General features: G+C 35.5%; 2 protein-coding genes across 4 annotated transcripts in view; one reads left to right on the forward strand and one right to left on the reverse strand.

The window, feature by feature from the left end:
• The window catches only part of LOC135794231 (uncharacterized), a 121,584-nt gene that overhangs the window by 11,646 nt on the left and 89,289 nt on the right, over positions 1 to 20,649 (forward strand). The gene's annotated exons all lie outside the window — the stretch shown is intronic.
• Positions 1,855 to 12,533, reverse strand: LOC135793783 (knirps-related protein-like). Its single transcript, XM_065304866.1, is given in 4 exon segments — positions 1,855 to 3,426; positions 3,428 to 3,702; positions 5,498 to 5,575; positions 11,827 to 12,533. Coding segments are annotated over 3 exon segments (1,065 nt in total). The 5' UTR covers positions 11,827 to 12,533; the 3' UTR covers positions 1,855 to 2,714.

A 20,649-nucleotide genomic window follows, 5' to 3' on the forward strand; every position in this document is an offset into this window, starting at 1 on the left:
GACGTAGCTGTCGGTAATACAGTGTGATAATACAGTGTGATGGTACTATAGTACTTAGGTTTGAGCTTCATTGCTGGAATGCTAGATGGCGTTAAAGTAGTCAAATAGCCAGATGCAGAGGTATTATTGGCTAATCAATTTCTTTATTTTATTTTAAAAATAATTTTTTTATTAAATAAAAAGTAGCCTATAACCATTCGGGGACCACTAAGAATATGTGTACAAATTTTCATGATGATCGGTTAAGTAGTTTTTGCGTGAAAGTGTAACAAACATCAGGACTTTCGCATTTATAATATTAGTAGGGATGTTCTTCCGCCCGGTGCAAATACGTGCAGATTTCGGGCATTGGACACACGCGAACAGACTACATATAGTTGGTCCTGGAAGAAGCATGGATTTTCTTTATTTTATATGTGTAATATTCAATACGTAAATACCGATAGGCATCTTCAAAAGGCTTTTTCATCACATTTTTTTGCATGCGTCAGCGTCATTTATCTTTTTCGTTGCACAAACTTGCAAACTATTTTGCACACCCTGTAAGTTATATTTTCTCACCAAAAAGTAGCCTATGTTATTCTCCTAGATCCAAAATATCTCCAAACCAAAATTTATCAAAATTGGTTGAGTGGTTTTTGCGTAATCGCGTCACAAACATACAAAAACATTATATTTGTATGTATAATATTACTCATATTAGAATTATTAGATACAGAAAACTTAGGCAACTTTTTTCACTCTTCAACCGCATAAACTCGTGATAGATCACTCTCCCAACTAATAATTACTCAAATATTTAATAAATTAGCAATTAAAATATAATAGCCAATAATCAAGTGTGTTATCTATCAAATATCATCAGAAATCTATAGAAACTATCGACAATATTGATATTAAACTTCACCACAAACAAACAAACGATAATTCAGGCAATTAAAAAAATGAAGAAAACCATTACGCATTTAGCACATGTGTGTTTCATGACTCATTAAAAGAAATTGATATTTTACTCACCGAATAATTTCGTTTTCAATGTGTTTAGAAATAAGCAAAACATAAATAATCGCTGAACAAGCGACGCATAATGCGCGCTTATTTATCGCTCTTGTGGCATAACTCGTCGCTCATCATCGACGTGAAAGAAAAAACAACAGATTAATTACACTCTCATTCTCGGCTGGCGTGCGCGGCGTAGAGTGAGGAGTAGAGATACATACGCACGTCTGCTTAGTTCATCAGCGACGATAAAGCACTCGGGAAGATTTTTTCGTGTAAGCAACGAGTAATAGACGCTGTTTAAAGTCCACGTTGAAACAAAGCGGAGAAAAATGCGCGCCGCGTTCGCTAATTAAAGAAATTGTCCGCTACAAATGATCTCTATTCATAATTATTCGGATTTTATGTGGCGTAATTAGCTTGGCGCGCCGGCGGCGCACATGGCGCATGTTTCTAAACATTTCTAACCTCAAACTCCAACTGATCGATGCGATCGATGTGAACTATTTCGATTATTTAGTTTACACTGCTGTAATTACCACTGAGAAACAACCTGAATTAAAAATAAAAAGAATTTTTGTTTGAATTGCATTTTTTTAACCTTAAAATGTAAAAATAAAGTTTTTAAAATTTTTGTGTGGGTAAAGTTGCCTATATTAAAACCTGAAAATAAAAAATTCATGGAAATAAAACAAGTTTTTTCGTTTTTCACGACAAATAAAAATATCTATTAACAAAATAAAATCATAATAATTTATATAATAATAAAATAGTAAAAATAGTATGTACAATCGCTTGCGACGTTCAATTTGTAGTGTTTCCGCGTCTTTTCTTTCTCTATTTTCAATTAATTAATTATCTACCAGTGATTTTTCGCTAATCCAACCAAACAAAACCTACAAAAATCGCGTGTGGAAAAAATAATGCCCCAACTATTACAAAAAAAAATTATACAAATAAAAATTATTACAATATGCAAAAAAAAACAGATAATCTCATTAATAACACACACACGTGTCAACAAATTCGCCTAATAGGTGTCGCTAGATGTTTTCCACTTAAGTATACACTAGCTATGTACAGTAATCGTAGTGCTACTACCCCTGGCTAAACCGTTGAGTAGCTGTGAGAGCGCCATCTTGAATCTTGACATTTCTAATAGGTTACGTGTCTACGCATCACAATTGTTCGTTATACTGGCCAATCGTCTCAATACGTCTGCGAATGCATTTTTATACAGAGTGTTTTAATAATTTGTACAAAATATTTTAACAAGAAAAAGAGGAAAAGATTGGAATTGACGGCGTGGTTGAATGCTGCGAAATTTATATTGTCTCGTAATCTCATGCGCGCGCGCGTCTTGGAGTCTTTACAACACTTAACTTTTATGAACAGAGTGCCCGCTGCGTTCATATCTTACACACTAAAATATTATATTTTATGGTAACATTTCGCGTTCTTTTTCCAGTGTTTATTTTTTTTTACCGTCACAAGATGGCGCACAGAACTTTATGTCAGTAGAAGAAGATTTACGTAGACCACCTTAGCGATGCCCGACGTGCAATAAGAACTAGATTGATGACTAATATTTTTATCGTGCCATTAAAAATTGATTCATGTCCTAAATAATACTTGTTTCGCGCTTTACTGGCCATTCAGGAAATATGTGTGAAAGGGGAACACAAACACGGTGGAGATACCAATTCATCATCGCATCAAACTTTCGTGGTGAGGTCCAGCGGCGTGGGCCGTACCAACTTGATCCGTTTCAATTCACGTTCGGACTCACAGCCGCTTTCTTCATCCGCTTCGGAACCACGTTCGAAATTGGATTCAGATGGAGTTGAATGTTCACTGTTTGCCGGTGAGCTCCCTCTTTCGCTTGTTTTCATACTCAAGTCAATAGGGTCGTCTTGTATCGGCGAGTCGGCACTAGGTGGCGCTTCAGGTGTTGCAGATCCTTGTCTCTCCCTGCCCTCTGGTGTTGGAGTGCGTTGACTTTGCAACACTGCATCTAGGAATATCCTCTTGCTGAATACTTCAACGCCCGGGTTGTAATTCCGCATCATTCGGTTATTATTGTTGTTTGTTGTTGTGTTGTTGTTATTCGCGTTGAAGTTAACAGGTTGTAATAAACCTGGGTATATTGGAGGATATCCGGGTGGAAATAAGAGGTTAGGAGGTGGCAGGAATGAAGGAGGTAGAAATCCAGGGAATATAGGCATTCTTCGTGCATCTCCTACTTCTACCGATGAATCGGAGTTGTGACTTTCCGGTGAGCTAACAGAAGGTGATGTTGCGTGTTTATGATAATCATCTAGACCCAACAACATGAGTTCTTCTTTTGTTTTTGGAAGATGCAGCATTGGTGGGGGGAATTGATGATTGAGCATGCCTAGGTTTAGTCCAGGATGATGTGGCGGGGGTCCGTTGTGGTTGTTTAACTGTCTGGTGATTATGACTATTTCCGCCCGGGTTGATATTTTGTTGTGCTTGTTGTTGTTCCTGGAGTAAACAGTGGATTTTGAACCAGTTTGATCGGCGGCCATAACGTGATCCGGATTTTGACATGCCGACCATGAGGCATTTCCGGAGGCGGCATGCCTTGCACGCGGTGCGATTCTTTTTGTTGATTACACACTCGCTGTTGTTTTTACACTCGGAGATTGAGCTCAGATTGTTGTAGGATCTACCGAAGAATGACTGTAATAACAGAAAAAAGAAGAAATTAATTTTTATAGGTTAGATTTTTGCATAACAAAAGACGTACAAAATGATACACACGCAATGTAATGCATTGCAATTAGTCGCGATTACACACTTGGCCGCCCGAGCGTGCCGCCATCTCTGTTGTCATTCTAACACTTTCGTTTTGCTTGTGCGTTACTTCACATCCGACCTAATGCTCTACATGCTCAACTAGGCGTCGCCACCAATGCCGCCCTTTACGACGCAACCAACAATGCACACTCAAACATAACCGAACCGCGATGAGTCGATGAATCTACCACGGCGTTTGTTTCTTGAGTGATTTTTGTTGTTCGGCGATTGTTGAAAGTGAAATTGCAAGCATCCTCTGCGAATGGCCCTCAAACGAAGGAAATTAACACAGCGCACAACTTGTTTTACTTTAGTTTTGTTTATTTTGAAGTCGATTAAAACCGCCGGGACAGACAATTTCCATTAAAACACGACGGTGTTTATCATCGAAATTATTGCGTCAATGCAACAACAAGAAAAGTGAATCAACTTTGATCGCGTGGTTATCAGTATCTTCACTTTTATTTTCAATTGTTGTTTGTTTATTCTTATAAGTTTATTGTGGCAATTTGTGTAATTTGTGTTGAATTGTCTGGCCGAGTTTTCATGCCCGACCGAATCGGAAATCGAAATGACGGGCGTTTTGTGTGTTGCGTAACTGCCGGCGTTGTGTGTGTTTTGTCGCGCCATTTTCTCGCCGTCTCGCCTTGCGCCCATTGTGTTTTATTCCGGCGGATCGCTTTTGTTTTCGCGAGAAGGTATCCGAGACGCTGCCGAAACTATCAGAGCGCACCTCGGCTCAACTAGAGCATTAAACGAGCCGCAAACACCGAGATACGCATGCGTGACTCCTCAAATGTTCTATGTCTTCATTACGTCACAATCAAAACATAACCAAAAACGTTAAACACGCTGTTTGTATTTATAATCGTTAAAATTGTTAAGGTGATGAAATAAAACTGAATTTTTACGATTGATATTTAAACATAAATCGATTTCTATGCCATCCACGTGCAATTGTCGCAACTGTGTAGCGTCGAAACAAAGTTGTAGCAAATTACGCAAGCGGCGTAATAGCGCCAGAGCGTGTGTGCGTCTTGCGTTTTAATTGCGCTGCAATTACGCGCGAATCGATAAACGTAGTAAACATTAAATAAAATGTATCACTGCAATTTTGCATTTTTTTTATCATTGCGTGTCATCATAGTAATTTAACCCGCGGCTTCGCTCGCGAATATCTAAAATAATGAAGTTGCTTCCGTACGCGTCTGTAGTCACAGAAGAAGTAACAATGAAGTAGAATGGCGGGAAGTTTAAAATGGCTGAAAGTATAGTCTATGGAAGTATAGTGTACAGTCTCCATAGTGTAGTCAATTGGATTTGATGTTGACGTAGCTGTCGGTAATACAGTGATGGTACTATAGTACTTAGGTTTGAGCTTCAATGCTGGAATGCTAGATGGCGTTAAAGTAGTCAAATAGCCAGATGCAGAGGTATTATTGGCTAAACAATTTCTTTATTTTATTTAAAAAATAATTTTTTTTATTAAATAAAAAGTAGCCTATAACCATTCGGGGACCACTAAGAATATGTGTACAAATTTTCATGATGATCGGTTAAGTAGTTTTTGCGTGAAAGTGTAACAAACATCAGGACTTTCGCATTTATAATATTAGTAGGGATAGTATTCTATAAAAAGTAGATTTTTTCAACTATAGGCAACCAGTTATACACTTACTTTGCATCCTTCGCATGTGAAAGCGCCGAAATGGAAACCCGCTGCGGGTTCGCCGCAAACCTTGCACTGTTGATTCATCTGCAAAGAAAAGAAGAACATTAATCAATATAATTAGTGGAGTAAATCACACGATTCGTAAAAATGTCGTAAAAAGATTTCGAGTCCAAAAAAATTAACATTAATTAACACCGATCGACGGCGAAATTCATAACTGTTTTAATTCCGCGCACGTAATTTCTTCTAATGAGACGAAATGTCGATGCGCAACGAAAAATTTCGAAACTTTGGATGTGCATTATGAGTTTGGTAAATTTATGACCCGGATGTAATCATAAAATCGTTTAAAACAAAAACTGCGCTAACAAGATGAAAAATTAAATGACAGCTGACGAGTAGTGACAAATAATGACATTTTTTCATATTTTTTCTTATTGATAATTGACAATTAGTGTTTAAGAGCATTTTAACGCTGAAAACGTGTTAAAAATCACCGCAGTCAATTAGTTAAGCACAATTCGTAGTGATTGTAATCTTCCATCAATTCGTAATTGTAGTATTTGTTTGTTGTGTGTATTTTTGCTTCTCTTTTTGATTACATAATGCTCTGCTTGGTTGACTCTCGCACACTCTCGGCGCTTGTTCGCAATTCAGCGCGGTTTTAGTTTAAGGTCGCAGCGTTCGTAATTAGTGCAATTTCGACTCTGACTCCGATGCCAACTGTAACTGTAAGTCTCATTACGCGTGCGCCGTGTTTATTTTTAAGTGCAAGTGCAGATTTGTGAATTGTGAGTCATGGTGCGCGCTGTTGCACTTGAGAATTGTGCGTTAATTGTGCGCGCAATTGCGGCCGTAATTGCAAATCGCGCAAATTGTGTGGTCGTGATATAGTTACAGTTTGTAATCGTGGGTGTTGCGACACTTTTTTTTCACACTTTGCAACAGATCAGCGGCTGTTGAAGCAGAAAAATTCGCGTTTCAAAACGGAAACAAATTAAAACGTGTTTATATACGAGTACACAGATTGTGATTTGTTTTTAATTGTGGTGTACTTATAAATGGCTCCAATTAAGTCTTAATCGGTTTGCGGAGATTTCACGCGCGAAAATTGCGCGCATTGCGCAAAAGTTGCGAATTTAAATTCGTAACAAGGTTAGATTCACACTCGGCGAAACATTTAGCACAAAATAAAAGAAAGAAAAATCAATATAGGCAACCAGTAATGATTAATTGCGAAAAAATTAATACCGGATGTTGTTATTGTATAATTAATTCAATTGATCCACCCATTGAATGACAGTTTAGTTGTGGCTAAACGACCGGAGGCAGCTGACGATGAATTGAAATCGATTTTCTTCTTTTGCAACCGTTACCCACTGGTGTATTATGTGTTGCCTACGACGTTGTTTTTTGTTTTTATTCATCCCATCGCGTCCCATTCACGCGTAATATTAAATATCAATAAAACATCAAAAGGTGTAATTTTTCCCTGCGCGCTGAATTTCGCACCGTTTGCGCGCAGAAAGATGACTTAAAAAGTTTATAGGTACACTTTTGTTGGTTATGTTTGCGCGAGCGTGTGAGAGATGGACGAGATGCGACCTCTGATGCGGCAAGATGATGATGACTTGCGCAAATCTTTGGAAATGTAACAAATGGAACACACAATCCGAAAGTCAGAGCAGAACCTTTTAAACGAGGCGTGTTAGGGCGCTTGTTGTGCGTGCGAGATTCGTCCCGCATGTCAAACGTCAACTAGATTCATCCACACACAGAGAAAAAAAAAAAATTTTTCTTTTTTACTTGAGTTTGATTCACCGTATGTTACAAATTATGATGACTCTAGAGTGACAAACATTTTGAGATTTTGAGATTTTCGAAATTTGTGTCCAATCATTGGAAAGAACGAAAGGAAAATCGCAAGTGAGCGTGAAACACGCCGAAGAAGAGAAAATTTCATATGTGAAATTCGCCGAGGTTTTTATTATTGACTCAGCATGAGTAAATCAAACATTTGTCTGCGCAAATAAAGGAGCAACTCTTGCGCTAAAAGCGAAACTAGTTTTAACCTAAAATTTCAAATTTTTTTTCTGCGTCGTGTTCGACACTTGTACCGCATGTCAAACACATCGATTTTTATTTCGTTTTGAAAACGCGGAAATACTTTGTGCCTCTTTAGATCCACGCGTGAAATCATTGGCCAGCCTGATGGCTTCAAGCCGCGCATGTCGAAAGAGCGCTTGAAAAAGCGCACTCCAAGTCACTTAAGTAATGATACAAGTCGTAAAAGTACTTTCCTTCTTTTTCGCTCGTCCTGCACACACACACACACGTTTTATCAGCGCAGAAATTTATTTATTTCCGTTTAATTCTAAACCAATTCGAGATTTCTCCTTCGAAAATTTTCTCCGAAAATAAAAATCGCACATTTCACTTTGTAATATTGCTGTAATTAGGTTTTTTATTATCGCGATACTAAATCAGAATATATGGCTGTATGAAGACGCGCGTTTGTTGTGTTTTTTTTGTGGGTTTTGTTTTATTTTATGTGCAGGAATGCAGAAATCGTGCGCTGCGCTGTGCAGCATCACAATTTTTTTACCGCCGCGTTAAACCGGCGTGAAGTGAAGAATAAGCCTGGATATTGTTTTACCACCTACAATATGCGCGCGCGCATACACGGCTAAAGACGTCTCTCGCGCGATGAGCATGATGAGTATGTTAAAAAAGCGAAAATGCGAAGCGAAGATTAAAAGTAACGCGAGACGGGCCGAGATCAAAAGAGCAGAGGTGTTAAATTGAGGCCTCACGACGCCGCGGAGGCGGTGCCCGTTTAAAACGCTAACTTTTGAACAGTTTGAACACTCACGCTCGAGAAATCAACTCAAAACTATAGCAAAACGCTATGAAAAAAACCTTTTGATGCTCGATTTTGTTCTATATTATCAATTTTATGTCGGTTTCCCATTGAAAAACTTCAAAGACATGTCCGGGATATCTTCATCCACTGAATGCCCATTTATTGATATCATTTGTAGCGATTACCCGGCGATAAATGAGCGATGAATGCGATAATTAGCACCGGTCGATTTCTTGCTCTCTTTCGAATTGTCGCGCGGAGTGATTTTATCGCCATTAATTAGCGATCGTTCGCGATTTACGCGCATTTCTCGCGCTTATTAGAAACCATTAGAACTCAATATGTTCCATTTCTTTCTGCAGAAATTCATTGTGCTGCTAATTGCGTTTTTCTTTTTGAATTATTGCCCGCGTTGTCACGAAATATTTGTGTCTGAAAAATGTGTTTGATCTTCGACGATTCAAATTTTCCGCTGCGAGATTTGTTGTTGTTTATGATTTCGATTCGAAGAAGTTCCAGCGTGGAACATAGAAAATGCATCGGGCGCGCATTCCCCGGCTCGCCGAAGAAGTCCAAGAATTTTTACAGCCCGTCGTAAACTAGACGCTTTATAATCCACTTTAATAAAACACACACGGAAATTAATTTTACTTTGTCATCATGTGCGCGCTCTGTGGTAAACTGTCGAAATAGTTGTTGCGACAAATTGTAAATTGAATGCTTGTGTTGTAAAATTTTCGAATAAAATCCTTGTTCTCTATTAGAGTGTATTGTTAATTGTGCATTATGCTGATGAAAAATGAGCCGTGTCAACGCGTGCGGGCTATTAAATAATTATGATCGGCGATACGCTCGCTTTTGTTTGCGTTTTTCGTGTCTGTCGTCGGTTTTCGAGCATGAAACGCCGGAGACAATGGTGGGAATCGTGTGAAACGGCACAGAACGCAAGCGGCGTCATTTTTCCACGCGATATTACACTCATTACACCTATTACGCCTTGAACAATTACAATTAACAGACGGTGCAAGCAAGAAAAAAAGATATAGCCGCACTCAGGAGTTTAACGCGCTAAAGAGCTAAATATACGTTTTACAATGTTATCGACACTTAACACAGGCATTTATTAATCTGGAAAAGAGTTGGTTAGTCGTTGCGTCGAGCGTTGGAGTCTCTTTAACTTTAAGTGCAAATTAAATAGGCAAGGAGTTAGATATTAATTTGTTTTAAAAAAGTAGTTTATAGAGAATTTAATTCTTAATTAATTACTGAAGAAATAATTGAAAAATTTTGATTAGTTTTGTTGTTATTTGAAAAAATGAATGAAAAAATATAGACATTTTTGTTGGTTGCTGAGTCGAGCGTTAGAGTTTTTGATATTTCAAATGCAAATTAAATAGGGAAGCGTTAGGATATTAATTTGTTTTAAAGAAGTAGTTTATAGAGAATTTAATTCTTCATAAATTACTAAAGAAATAATTGAAAAATCTTGAGTAGTTTTCTTGTTATTTGAAAAAATGTATCAAAATTTTTTGAATTTTTGTTAGTCGCTGAGTCGAGCGTTAGAGCTTTAAGTGCAAATTAAATAGGGAAGCGTTTTGATATTAATTTGTTTCAAAAAAGTAGTTAATAGAGAATTTAATTCTTAATTGTTTACTGAGAAAATAATTTTAAAAAATTAATTAGTTTTGTTGTTATTTGAAAAAATGTTTGAAAAAACATTGAAAAATTTTGTAATTTTAAACTTTTCTTATAATTTAACCCCGAAAAACAATGATAAAATTTATTTTTTTTTTGTTTATATTATAGTTAATTTATTGCACTATAAATTTGTTTAAACAAAATTTAATTTTCTTAATAAATAGCCTTAATTTTTAAGGTTTTTCTCGGGGTTTTCACATAAATTTATTCCTCGTAAACAAGATGCACTCTAACTTTCAAAGAATTAATGACACTTCATTGTTAATTACTGAATCAACATTGTATTACAATTGAGACTACCAACACACACACATATCGAACCTTAATCCGGATTCTATTTAATCACCTACTTTGCACATCAATTAATCCACATCAAACCACACACATGAGCTCATCAGAATCCCAATAAATTAGTTTTATTCCGTTTATAGTTTCATAAGAACTTGACGTCATTTTTTTTTTTCTAATAATTTCAACTTTATGTAACTTTTAAGCACACTTTATGATACTCTTAGCTTACTTAAACTTAACTTTATGGTCCATACGTGTAAATCTAGCAAATCTGTGCGTATCCATATCCACCCACATGTTTCGTGCTGAACTAAATCGAAAATCGAAGCGAAACACGACCGAAACGCCCGAAGACACTCAGCGCTGAGTGCGCGCGCAGGTTCACACGTTATAGTTATAGAAATGCGGCGATAGTCGGAAAACTAAAACTAGATTATGACTAATTTGCACCGTAATCATTTTTACACGACTTTTACGATAGATATATGAATCATCTATAGCAGGTAGAGTAGAGTAGTGAAGAGAAAAATAACGAAAACTCATTATAAGTTGGTATTCGGAAATTTTATGATTAATGATGTAATAATTTAACAAACTAAATGACATTAAAAGTTGTCCTTAGACATGTCAATTTTTAAGTTGAAACCGTTTAAGATTGAGTATTTATTTTTTTTTGTGTGTGTTAATATGAATGCGGTGCGATGTTCGCACGAAATGTTCGATATATGAGAAAACCTTGGATTTGTTTATTTCGGGAAGTCCTGAATGAGGTCACCTTCGACTTTGCCGCAAACGAAGCGCTAATAACCATCATCGAGCCGCGGTTCGATCGCGATGAATCGCGTGTCATGCTCAATCTTATTCTATTTTAAAACAATTGAAACAATTGGAGGAGGATTCTAGAATTAGGTATTTAGTTATTTATGCAGTGTTTGTTTTGGGGCGCGCATTGAAATCACCGGGAAGTTAAATTTAGTTTTGGGGGGTTAAAATTAATGTTATAACATTTTAAATGATGGTAGGGGATAAAGAATTTAATTCTTTATTATATTCTGAAGAAAATTTTGTAAAATTTTTAATAGTTTATGAGATATTTGAAAAAATGTTTGGAAAATCAATTTTTTTTGAATTTTTAGTATTTTTTTTTGATTGAGAATAAATATATGAAGATTAATATTAATTAAATTTTGGTTTTAAGATTTTTATAGAGAATTTAATTTACTTTTAGTGTGTAAAGCAAAAAATAAAAAATTATCAAAATTGTGTCTTAAAATTTGAAAAATGTAACTTAAGTCACTTAAAATTTGAAATTTTCATCAAAATTTGAACTTCAAACTCATTTTAAAAATAACTGTGTACATTTCCTAATGATTTTTTAACTCACACTGATAAAGGAGATAATAAACTCCTAATATTTGTTTATAAAAATTAAAAATCTTTAAAATTGTCTTCAGAATAATTTTTTTTCTCTTTGGTAACTTACCGTTAAAGAAAAGATTAGCGCTGGTCAAGATTCAAGCTGCGCCGTTGTTTGCCCTCCGTGATTAAACCACTAAACAATCATTTAGCGCGTTTGCGCCGCTGGTGATTCTTGAGGCACGGATGCACTTTGTCCTAGTAGGACACGCCGTGTCCTAACAAGTGTTAATGCGCGCAAATCACGCGCGCCGCGCACTCCGCCGTCGCTCCAGTTTTCGTTTCCCAAACAGCGGCTAAAGTCTCCTCAACTCGAAGAAGTTTCCTGATTAACACAATCAACGCTCGTTTTCCGCGCGCGCTAATTAAACTCAATCATGTGTTTGCACTTTCACTGCTGCCGCTGCACACGCATCGGTGATAATTCGGTTAATTTTGTGAAATCTTCTTCAGCCTCGGCGTTATTCTTCTAGTGACCAAAACTGAAGTAGGTGATGTTTGTCCGCACACTTAGCACACTTCACTCCAAAACGTTTTGAACGCAAAAATTATTTAATGTAAAAATATCGAACTTGTGTTTATGCACCAAAAAAATAATAAAAATAGTGTTTATTATAGTCCCGTGGAAAACTGTGTTGTGTGGTGATTTTGATGCGCACAGCACACTCGTGTGTTGAAGAGATTGCACACGCACGCACCGTCCGCTCGGCAAGGACTCGACTCGTAGAATGAGCACCGAGGAACACCTCCGGCCCGCGTCTACCTTGTACGCGCTTGAGAATAGGTAGGAGATGGTGTGGTCGCTGGTGATGAGGTGCGGCGAGCAGGGGGACGCGGCAAGGAGGTTACCTGGGAAGATGCGCGTCGAGCGGATCGGAAGGACCGCCCGGGTGGGGAGCTAATCCGCGTCCCTCCCTCGGAGAGCGCCGCGCGACACCAAATCTGCCGTTAGCCGGAGCGTAATCGAGTCATTGGCTCGGCCACGAATTTACCGAAATACGAAATTGGTGATTCCATCGAATCCGCATCCTCTTTGAGGTGATCTGGACGTGTGCAATGAAAGAGAGGGATTAATTAAGCTTAATCATATTAGGATTTAGTTTTTTGTTAGAATTTAGCAAGATTAGGAGAGCTTTTTGACTGGAGACTTCAATTTTCCATAAGACACGAACCCAAAACATTAGTCAACTTTGAAGTTTGTTTTAAGGTATAAATATGAAGATAAATTAAATTTTAAAATTGGTAATTTATAGAGAATTTAATTGGGAATCGATAAGTCGAAAGGAAAGTTTAGAAAAATAATAATTTTTCGTATTTTTTTGAAGATTTTTGAAAAAAATCAAAAAAATTCTCAGTTTTTACAAATTTCAACTTCAAAGTTAATTTTAAAAGCTTTAAATTATAATTTTTATATAAAATACATAAAAATATTATTCTCCAATTAATTATAAACAATTCTGTAAAAAAATCATCTAATTATCACTAATATTTTGCCTGTAATTATGAAATTTCTGAAAATTTCCAATTCATGCCACGTCATTGATTCATCAATGCATCAAACAGTAGCCAGACTAGATTTATTGCCGAATTAGTAAGTCAACCTTTAAATCCGGCTTGCAAAGGGTTAAATCCATGCGTTAAGTCTCCGTCCCCGCCCCGAATCGCACGCTAACGAGCAATAAATAACCCGAAAGTCAACTTAAACTTATTCATCCCTTTCGGTCGTGCGTACTCCGGCGAGTATTTCCACAATGTGCGCACAATGCACTTGTTCTGGGAAGGTCAGACGGGCGACATAATGCGTGGTAATTATTGCCAACTAGGACAGAGATTAACTTTCATATTCATATTCAAATTTAGCCATGTACGAAACGTGCGCGTATTGAAAACATTTGAATAATATTTTTGGGTAAGAGGGGCGTGCGGATGATTTTGACTTTTAAAATATTTAGAATTAGAATGAAGGATTCACATTTAAGAATAAGGGTTGACAAGTTAAGAATGAAGTGTATTTTGAGATTTTGGGAATTTTGAGTGAATTGTTTGTTTAGTTTTGGGTTTTTTTAAGATTTTATTTTTCAAGTGTAAAAATATGTATTTTTATTTTATTTCTTCATTTTTTGGTCTGTGAACCATCAATGATGCACATGATGACCGGCAATAAAACCCCGGCTTGTGGCTAGTCGGGACAATCGTCACACAGCATCGTTAATGGTTTATTGGGGCAATACACCACAAATGCACCGATGAAGACAAATTTTTCGAAGTGTGCGGATGGTAAAATAGCAAAAACGGTTAAAGTTTTATCGGAGAGGGTGCGATGACGACGGGGGTGGCCTCGACATGTCCGCACACAATTCTGCAGAGCATTCACTCACCGCAAATGTGACCACAGTGTTTGTTTTACGACTTTTACGAGTCTTCCCGTAAAGAAACTGCCAAAAGATTGCAGATTAGAATTTGTAGTACAAGAGTAATTCGTGTTAATTCATATTTCTTCGGGATGGGATAATTCTACCTGTTGAATTTGGAATTACCAACGGAAGTTGAATTTTTTTTGACAAAAATTTTGGTTTTTGAACAAAATTTTAGCTAAAATTTAATTTTTTTCGAAAAAAATTTAAATCTTGTAGTAAAAAGTTTAGGTTTGGTGATTTTTGTGTTTTTTATTTGTTTACTTTTTACATCAATAAACATTATGACATTTGTAGCAATAAAAATGGCCGACGTGCCGATTTTTTATTTGGAGCGGCGAAAAAACTTGGCAATTGCCAATATAAAAGCGCCCAAAACATCGCCGACAATAGTAAAAAAATCCATTTATGTTCTTATGAGTTTACAACATTCTAAAATGCTCTAAAACATTTTATTAGGCGGCATGCTTAGGCTGTACTAAAATATGCTCCATATTTTATTGTTATGTCCCCAAAAAAAGGCCGATTGTGACCTGAAATGGTTCAATTATTACGGACACTATGGATTAGCAAGTTGTAAACTTGGATGGACATTTATAGAGGAAATTCATAATTAAATTATTAAAAAAATTATTGGTTATATACACAATTACAAAATCTAAACGAAAAATAATTTATTTTTTGTTTTTTTTTTGTCTTAAAACTAATTTAAATTTTTATTTGCACTAAATTGTAAAATTTTTAATTTAAATTTAAATCACTCGCTTGAATAGTTTTACTACAAATCGAAAACAAGAACAATTAGTTTCTTTTTATGCAAAAAATAAATTAAATTTGAAAAATATTAATTTTCTAATGTTGTAATACGCTGTTTTTCTCGTTAAACTTGAGCTGGTGGTGATTGTTTGTTGAATGCGCATTGTTTTCACTCTCGTTTCCATTCCCATGTCGTTTAACCGATTTTCGTCGTTGGCGGTTTTTGCTAAATATTGTCGTGCCGGTTAGTTAGCGACCGCGAAGTGTGTTTGCACTCTGCGCGAGATCAAAAGTGTAAAAACGCCCGGCGCAACAACAAACAATGACTTCCACAATGCGAAGAACAATCGCTTCACACACACACACACACACACACAACGCAAGCGCACCGGCGGCGGCGGCATTGAACTAAATAAAATTACAAATTGCGTTATGTGGCGACGCGTGCTCTTCTTAGAATTCAACACCCACGACCGTGAGGAAATATTAATATAATGATTTAATATCGCGCAGCGCAAACAAGAACAAGAAATAAAATTAGAACAAAAGTACTTCTACTACTTCAGCAGTAGTATTATATTTTTCGCATACTCGTATTGCTCCATACCGCGTACGACATAATGTGTGATCTAAATTTGCCATCACGTAACCTTCCATTTGGCCAGCGTGGATGAAGTCTAATATAATATTAGCAAATGTTGCGAATCGTATTAAAACGTGATTAAGCGTCACAAGCACGTAACAACACCATGGTTGACACTGTAACATCACCGAAAATAGTTTTAATTGATGAACAAACATTTTGCATACGTAAATAATCGATTAACATTGAAATAATTTTGGAGACTACAATGCCTCCGAAGCGACGAACCCAAAATTTTAATTTTTTTTCAATAAAATTTTTATTTTTATGAATTTTAAGTAAAAATGACTTAAGTTAAGTTAAGTTGACTTTAAACATTCAGTATATGTAGTTCAGTCGAATCTAATTGTTACACCTTCCACGCTTGGCGCACAATGCGTGCCGCGACTTCTTTGTACAATACTTACTTCTTTCGCCGACCGACCGTGCCTCCTCGGAAGATTATGTAACGCAGTTCGCATGTGTTGCACCACCGTTTTCATGGTCATTAGCTTCGATTGTTGTGCTTTTTTTTTCTGCTGCGCGCACTCAACATTGTTCGCAATTGCGGACGATTCACATGTGTGTCTAACGCGTAACATTCAATTTCAGTTTCGTCGTCAACTGGGCAGAACGTGCTCGTTTTCGTTTTCATTCATTCCGAATCAAAAGTTAATTAAAAACGCAAACAATCTTTAATGAAGATCATATTAGCGTTTTTTATTTTGCTGTCTAGGCTTTGTTTACGCTTGTAGAATGTGGTCGAAGACAATAATGTGATTGTTGGCGCGGTAATTTATGCGTAATGTGGATGAAATAATATTTATAATAAGTTATGAATCATTGTGTGTTACATTTACGTATTTAAGCACACTTACCAAAGTGAGTAATGTCGGTAATAGGATTCTATTGTTGTGCCTTTTTAATTGTTCGTAAATTATTGTTTTTTAATGGATGTTTTATCGCTTAACGAAAAATTTCACAAGTGTTTAATTAGTTAATTATTTTAAATAATAACTAAATTGTTTTACGCAAGAAAAATTAGTTTTTTGGGTTTAAAATTAGTGAATTTTGTAATTTTTATTGCAAATTGAACAAAAATTGTCATAAAATCAAAAATATTGCAAAATTTTGAATAAAATTTGATTATATGGATAAATAATAATATTTCCTATAAAATAATTTATAAATATTATTATTATTAAGTGTATTTTTTAGAAAAAAGTTAAATTTTCAATTTTTTTGATTTTTTTTGTGTTTTTAAAGCTTTTAATAAAGAAAAAAATAAAAATACATGATGTCACCATAATAAAAACAAAATTACATTATCTAAACACTGCGTATTGAAACAGGACGTGCCAGAATCCTAAAAACGCAGCGTATACGCTTAATAACCACTTGGTAAACGATTGCGAGAGAACAAAAGACGCACGCAACGATTACTCGAACGCACATGTGACATTGCGACATTTGGCAAACACTCGAACAAAACACAACTTATTACCGAAAAATGAAAAATCGATTCTCGTCAACGACTCGCACACAAATTCACATTAACAATAAACACCAGCATTATACTTAATCCATGCACATGTTTTTAGTTTTTATTCAATAAAGTAATAAATACCGTACTTACTCAAAACTTAAATTGTTTGTCATGTGAAACATGTGTGTTGTAGCAATACAAAAAATAAAAATGAAGGAAAAAATACAAGAAGATATTATCCCAGGTCAGCACACAATGAATGTGGGCGCTTGATACACGCACGCGAGCCGCAGCCGAGCAAGACGCAGGCAACTTAAGTAAAAAGTGTGGTTAAAGTGTAATCACATAATTAAACGGTTCGTCGCCCGAAGGACGTCTTGCAATTTCCTCGGCGTGTGCGCCGATTTCGTTATGACCCACAAGCCAGCCAGCGCAAGTACCACTTGTTTGTTGTTTGTCTCTTGTGCCGTGCGAGCTTACACGAAACGAAAAATTCGTTTCCACACAATCAACATATCATCATAATGTCGCTAAAGAGAATAATACATTAAATACACACATTACATTTGAGTAAAATACGGAATTTTGTATTACTAAACTTTTAAATGTGATTTTTAATGATGAAAAAAAACTAGTTATATTTAAACGTTAATTACTCATAAACTATTAGGGATAATTTAAGTTTTAAAAAAGAAAATTATTAAGCAATAAGTAGATATTTATTGGTTCGAATTTAGTTTTTGTATCTTTTATAACCTAAAAGTTATCGTGTTTTGAAGTAGTGGTTGCATATTTAAGAAAAATCGTAGTTTAAAGAAATTATTTTTTTTTCAAACTTTAATTACTCATAAACTGTTAGCGATAATCTAAATTTTTAAACAGTAAATTATTAAGCAATAATTATATATTTATTGATGCAAATTTAGTTATTGAATCTTATATAACCTAAAAGTTATCGTGTTTTGAAATTGTGGTTGCATATTTAAGGAAAATCATAGTTTAAAGAAATTAATTTTATTTTAATCGTTAATTACTCATAAACTATTAGCGATAATACAGATTTTTAAAAACAAGTTTATTAAGGAATAATTGGATATATATTTTTGCGAATTTAGGGTTTGTATCTTTTATAACCTAAAAGTCATCTTGTATTGAAGTTGAAGTTTTATATTTCAATCTAAATTATATTTTTTGAGAAAATAACACATAATGCACACATTATACACGAGTAAAATACTAAATTTTATACTATTATCCTCAAAAACGTGATTTACAGTTAAAAAAGTGATAGTTTCAAGAAATTAATCCTTTGGGTGTGCCCACAAGCATAGATTTTGTATATAAATCAAAATTTCAATTATACGATCAATAAATTTCGTAAAATTTGTAGATTTAATGTTGTTTTGCGCCTTCTTACATTGTGATTCGATAAAACTGATGTAAGTGTCGCTTTTAACACCTTTAATGTGTGCAATAATAAAATGATAATTTTGAATTTATATGCAGAAACGCACGAGATTTTAAATTTATCGCCGCATCGTTAAACTATAATTTTCTAACGCTTGGAACATTCGAAATTTGTTGATAATTATAACTTTATCGAAGCACCCAGAACGAAAAAAAAAACCACAGCTTTAAATTATGTGTCAACCGTTTGGTGAATTAAAATCTAACGCCTACGTGAAATTTATGTTTCGATAATTCATCTATTATGAATATATTGTGAGTATTATTAATATCTATCTGGGAATCGATGAAGAATGCTTATTTATTTAGTAGTTTCTTTCGATTTGAAAAATCCACTTTTAATTTACGCGCTCGAACGCCGAAAACACATGCCGCATTCCATGCAAATGAAAATTTATGACGCCAGTCATATTATCAACACTTGAGTTTAATTTTTGTTTTATTTGTGTTGAATGCAGAGAAATCGATCGCCAAAAGTTATGATGAGTTTTTGTTTCTTTTGAGTGCGTAGACTTAAATTACGAGAGCTTTTATTTCGATGCGTACGCTTCGTATGAAATTCTATCTTCGAGATTTCGAAATCGTGCGCGATGGGCGCGTGAAACGAGAATAGGGAATTGAGCATTTGAAATTTAAAATTAAGAATTCGAATTTATGAAACTCCGAATTGGACACTTAACGCTATTTTAATGACAATTAATGTGTATTTACGATCCGTATCGTCGCGCGGCTCGCACGCACGCACTCTCGTGCAATATGTATCCCACTGCGCGGACGCACTAGGTGTGGTGACTTTACTTTAATACAGGACCGAATTAAAAAATTAAAAAAATTTTTTTCAAAATTTTGATATTTTTGCTTTAAAATGCAACTTTAAATAATTTTTAATAAATTTTTGTGTTTAATACACACCTGGATTTCCTATTAGAAGTTTTCCACACTAGATACGTGCGTAGGAATAATGAGAATCGATGCTTTCGATTTTTCACTTAAATTCCCTCAACCGGACTCGACTTACACGTTGCTTCTTTCTTCGCAGCCTGCCGGTTGGCGGTGTTTGCGCAGCAATCGAGTTTGAAGTTGCTCGGTCACAATTCGCTGCGTGTCAAATATTTGCTCGCGCTTGTGACATGCTACACACGCGGGACACGGTTAAATGTCCGAACGACATTCACACGAGATGCGATGACGATGGTCATCTTGACATTGCCATCGGGTTAAGCTATCGGGTATCGACGTATCGATAAATCCACAATGGGACGTCGTGCGCAAACAAAGCGAATGTTAAAAATTTAATCGAGATTACACATTGCACAGCTGAAGTATTATCTTTTTGAAAATTTTATTTCAAACGTTAATTACTCATTAATTATTGATGGTAATCAAGATTTTTAAAAAGGGATTAATTAAGGATTAATTGAATATTTATTGGTGTAAATATGGTTTATGCACCTTTTATGACCTTAATGTTATCGTATTTTGAAGTTTTTGTTGTATATTTTAATCTAGATAATAGTTTTTGCTCAAATAAATTTCTATTTAAAACGTTAATTATTCATTAAATAATAGGGGTAATCAAGATTTTTAAAAAGCAATTTATTGAGGAATTATTGTATATTTATTGGTACAAATTTAGTTTTCCTATCTTTTTTAACCTTAGAGTTATCTTCTTTTGAAGTTGAGGATGCATATATTTCTCTAAATCATAATTTTTCTCAAACTTTTTTTTCAAACGTTAATTACTCATAAACTATTCACGATAATCATTGGAATTTGTCACATCCTTGCTAATAGTACTCCATGCCCCGCCTTCTGCAAGATGATGGCACGCCGCGGAATGCGAATTTTTCATGCATCTCGTAAATTTTCCCACCGTCCGCGCTGTTGTGGTTGTGGCCGAAGCCGGTTACAACTCGGCTGTGTGCGAAAATTCGCATCTCGAGTGATATATCTAATGTTTATCCCCAATATTGAATCGCGCGCCGCGCCAACGTGAAAATAAATTAACGCGTTTGGCAGTTAAATTCGCTTTATGCGCGGCGGCCATATCACAATACCATACCTACTGCGCATGCGCATACAGCGCATCAAAACAAGTTAGGTTAAAATTTTAAAATTATTTTGATGCTACGTCTATGAATCTAT

The sequence above is a fragment of the Atheta coriaria genome, unplaced genomic scaffold (genome assembly GCF_025399875.1).
Source record: "Atheta coriaria isolate IRGN ID8LTWV9N9 unplaced genomic scaffold, Caltech_Dcor_3.1 hic_scaffold_6_pilon, whole genome shotgun sequence".
NCBI classification, from domain to species: Eukaryota; Metazoa; Arthropoda; class Insecta; order Coleoptera; family Staphylinidae; genus Dalotia; species Dalotia coriaria.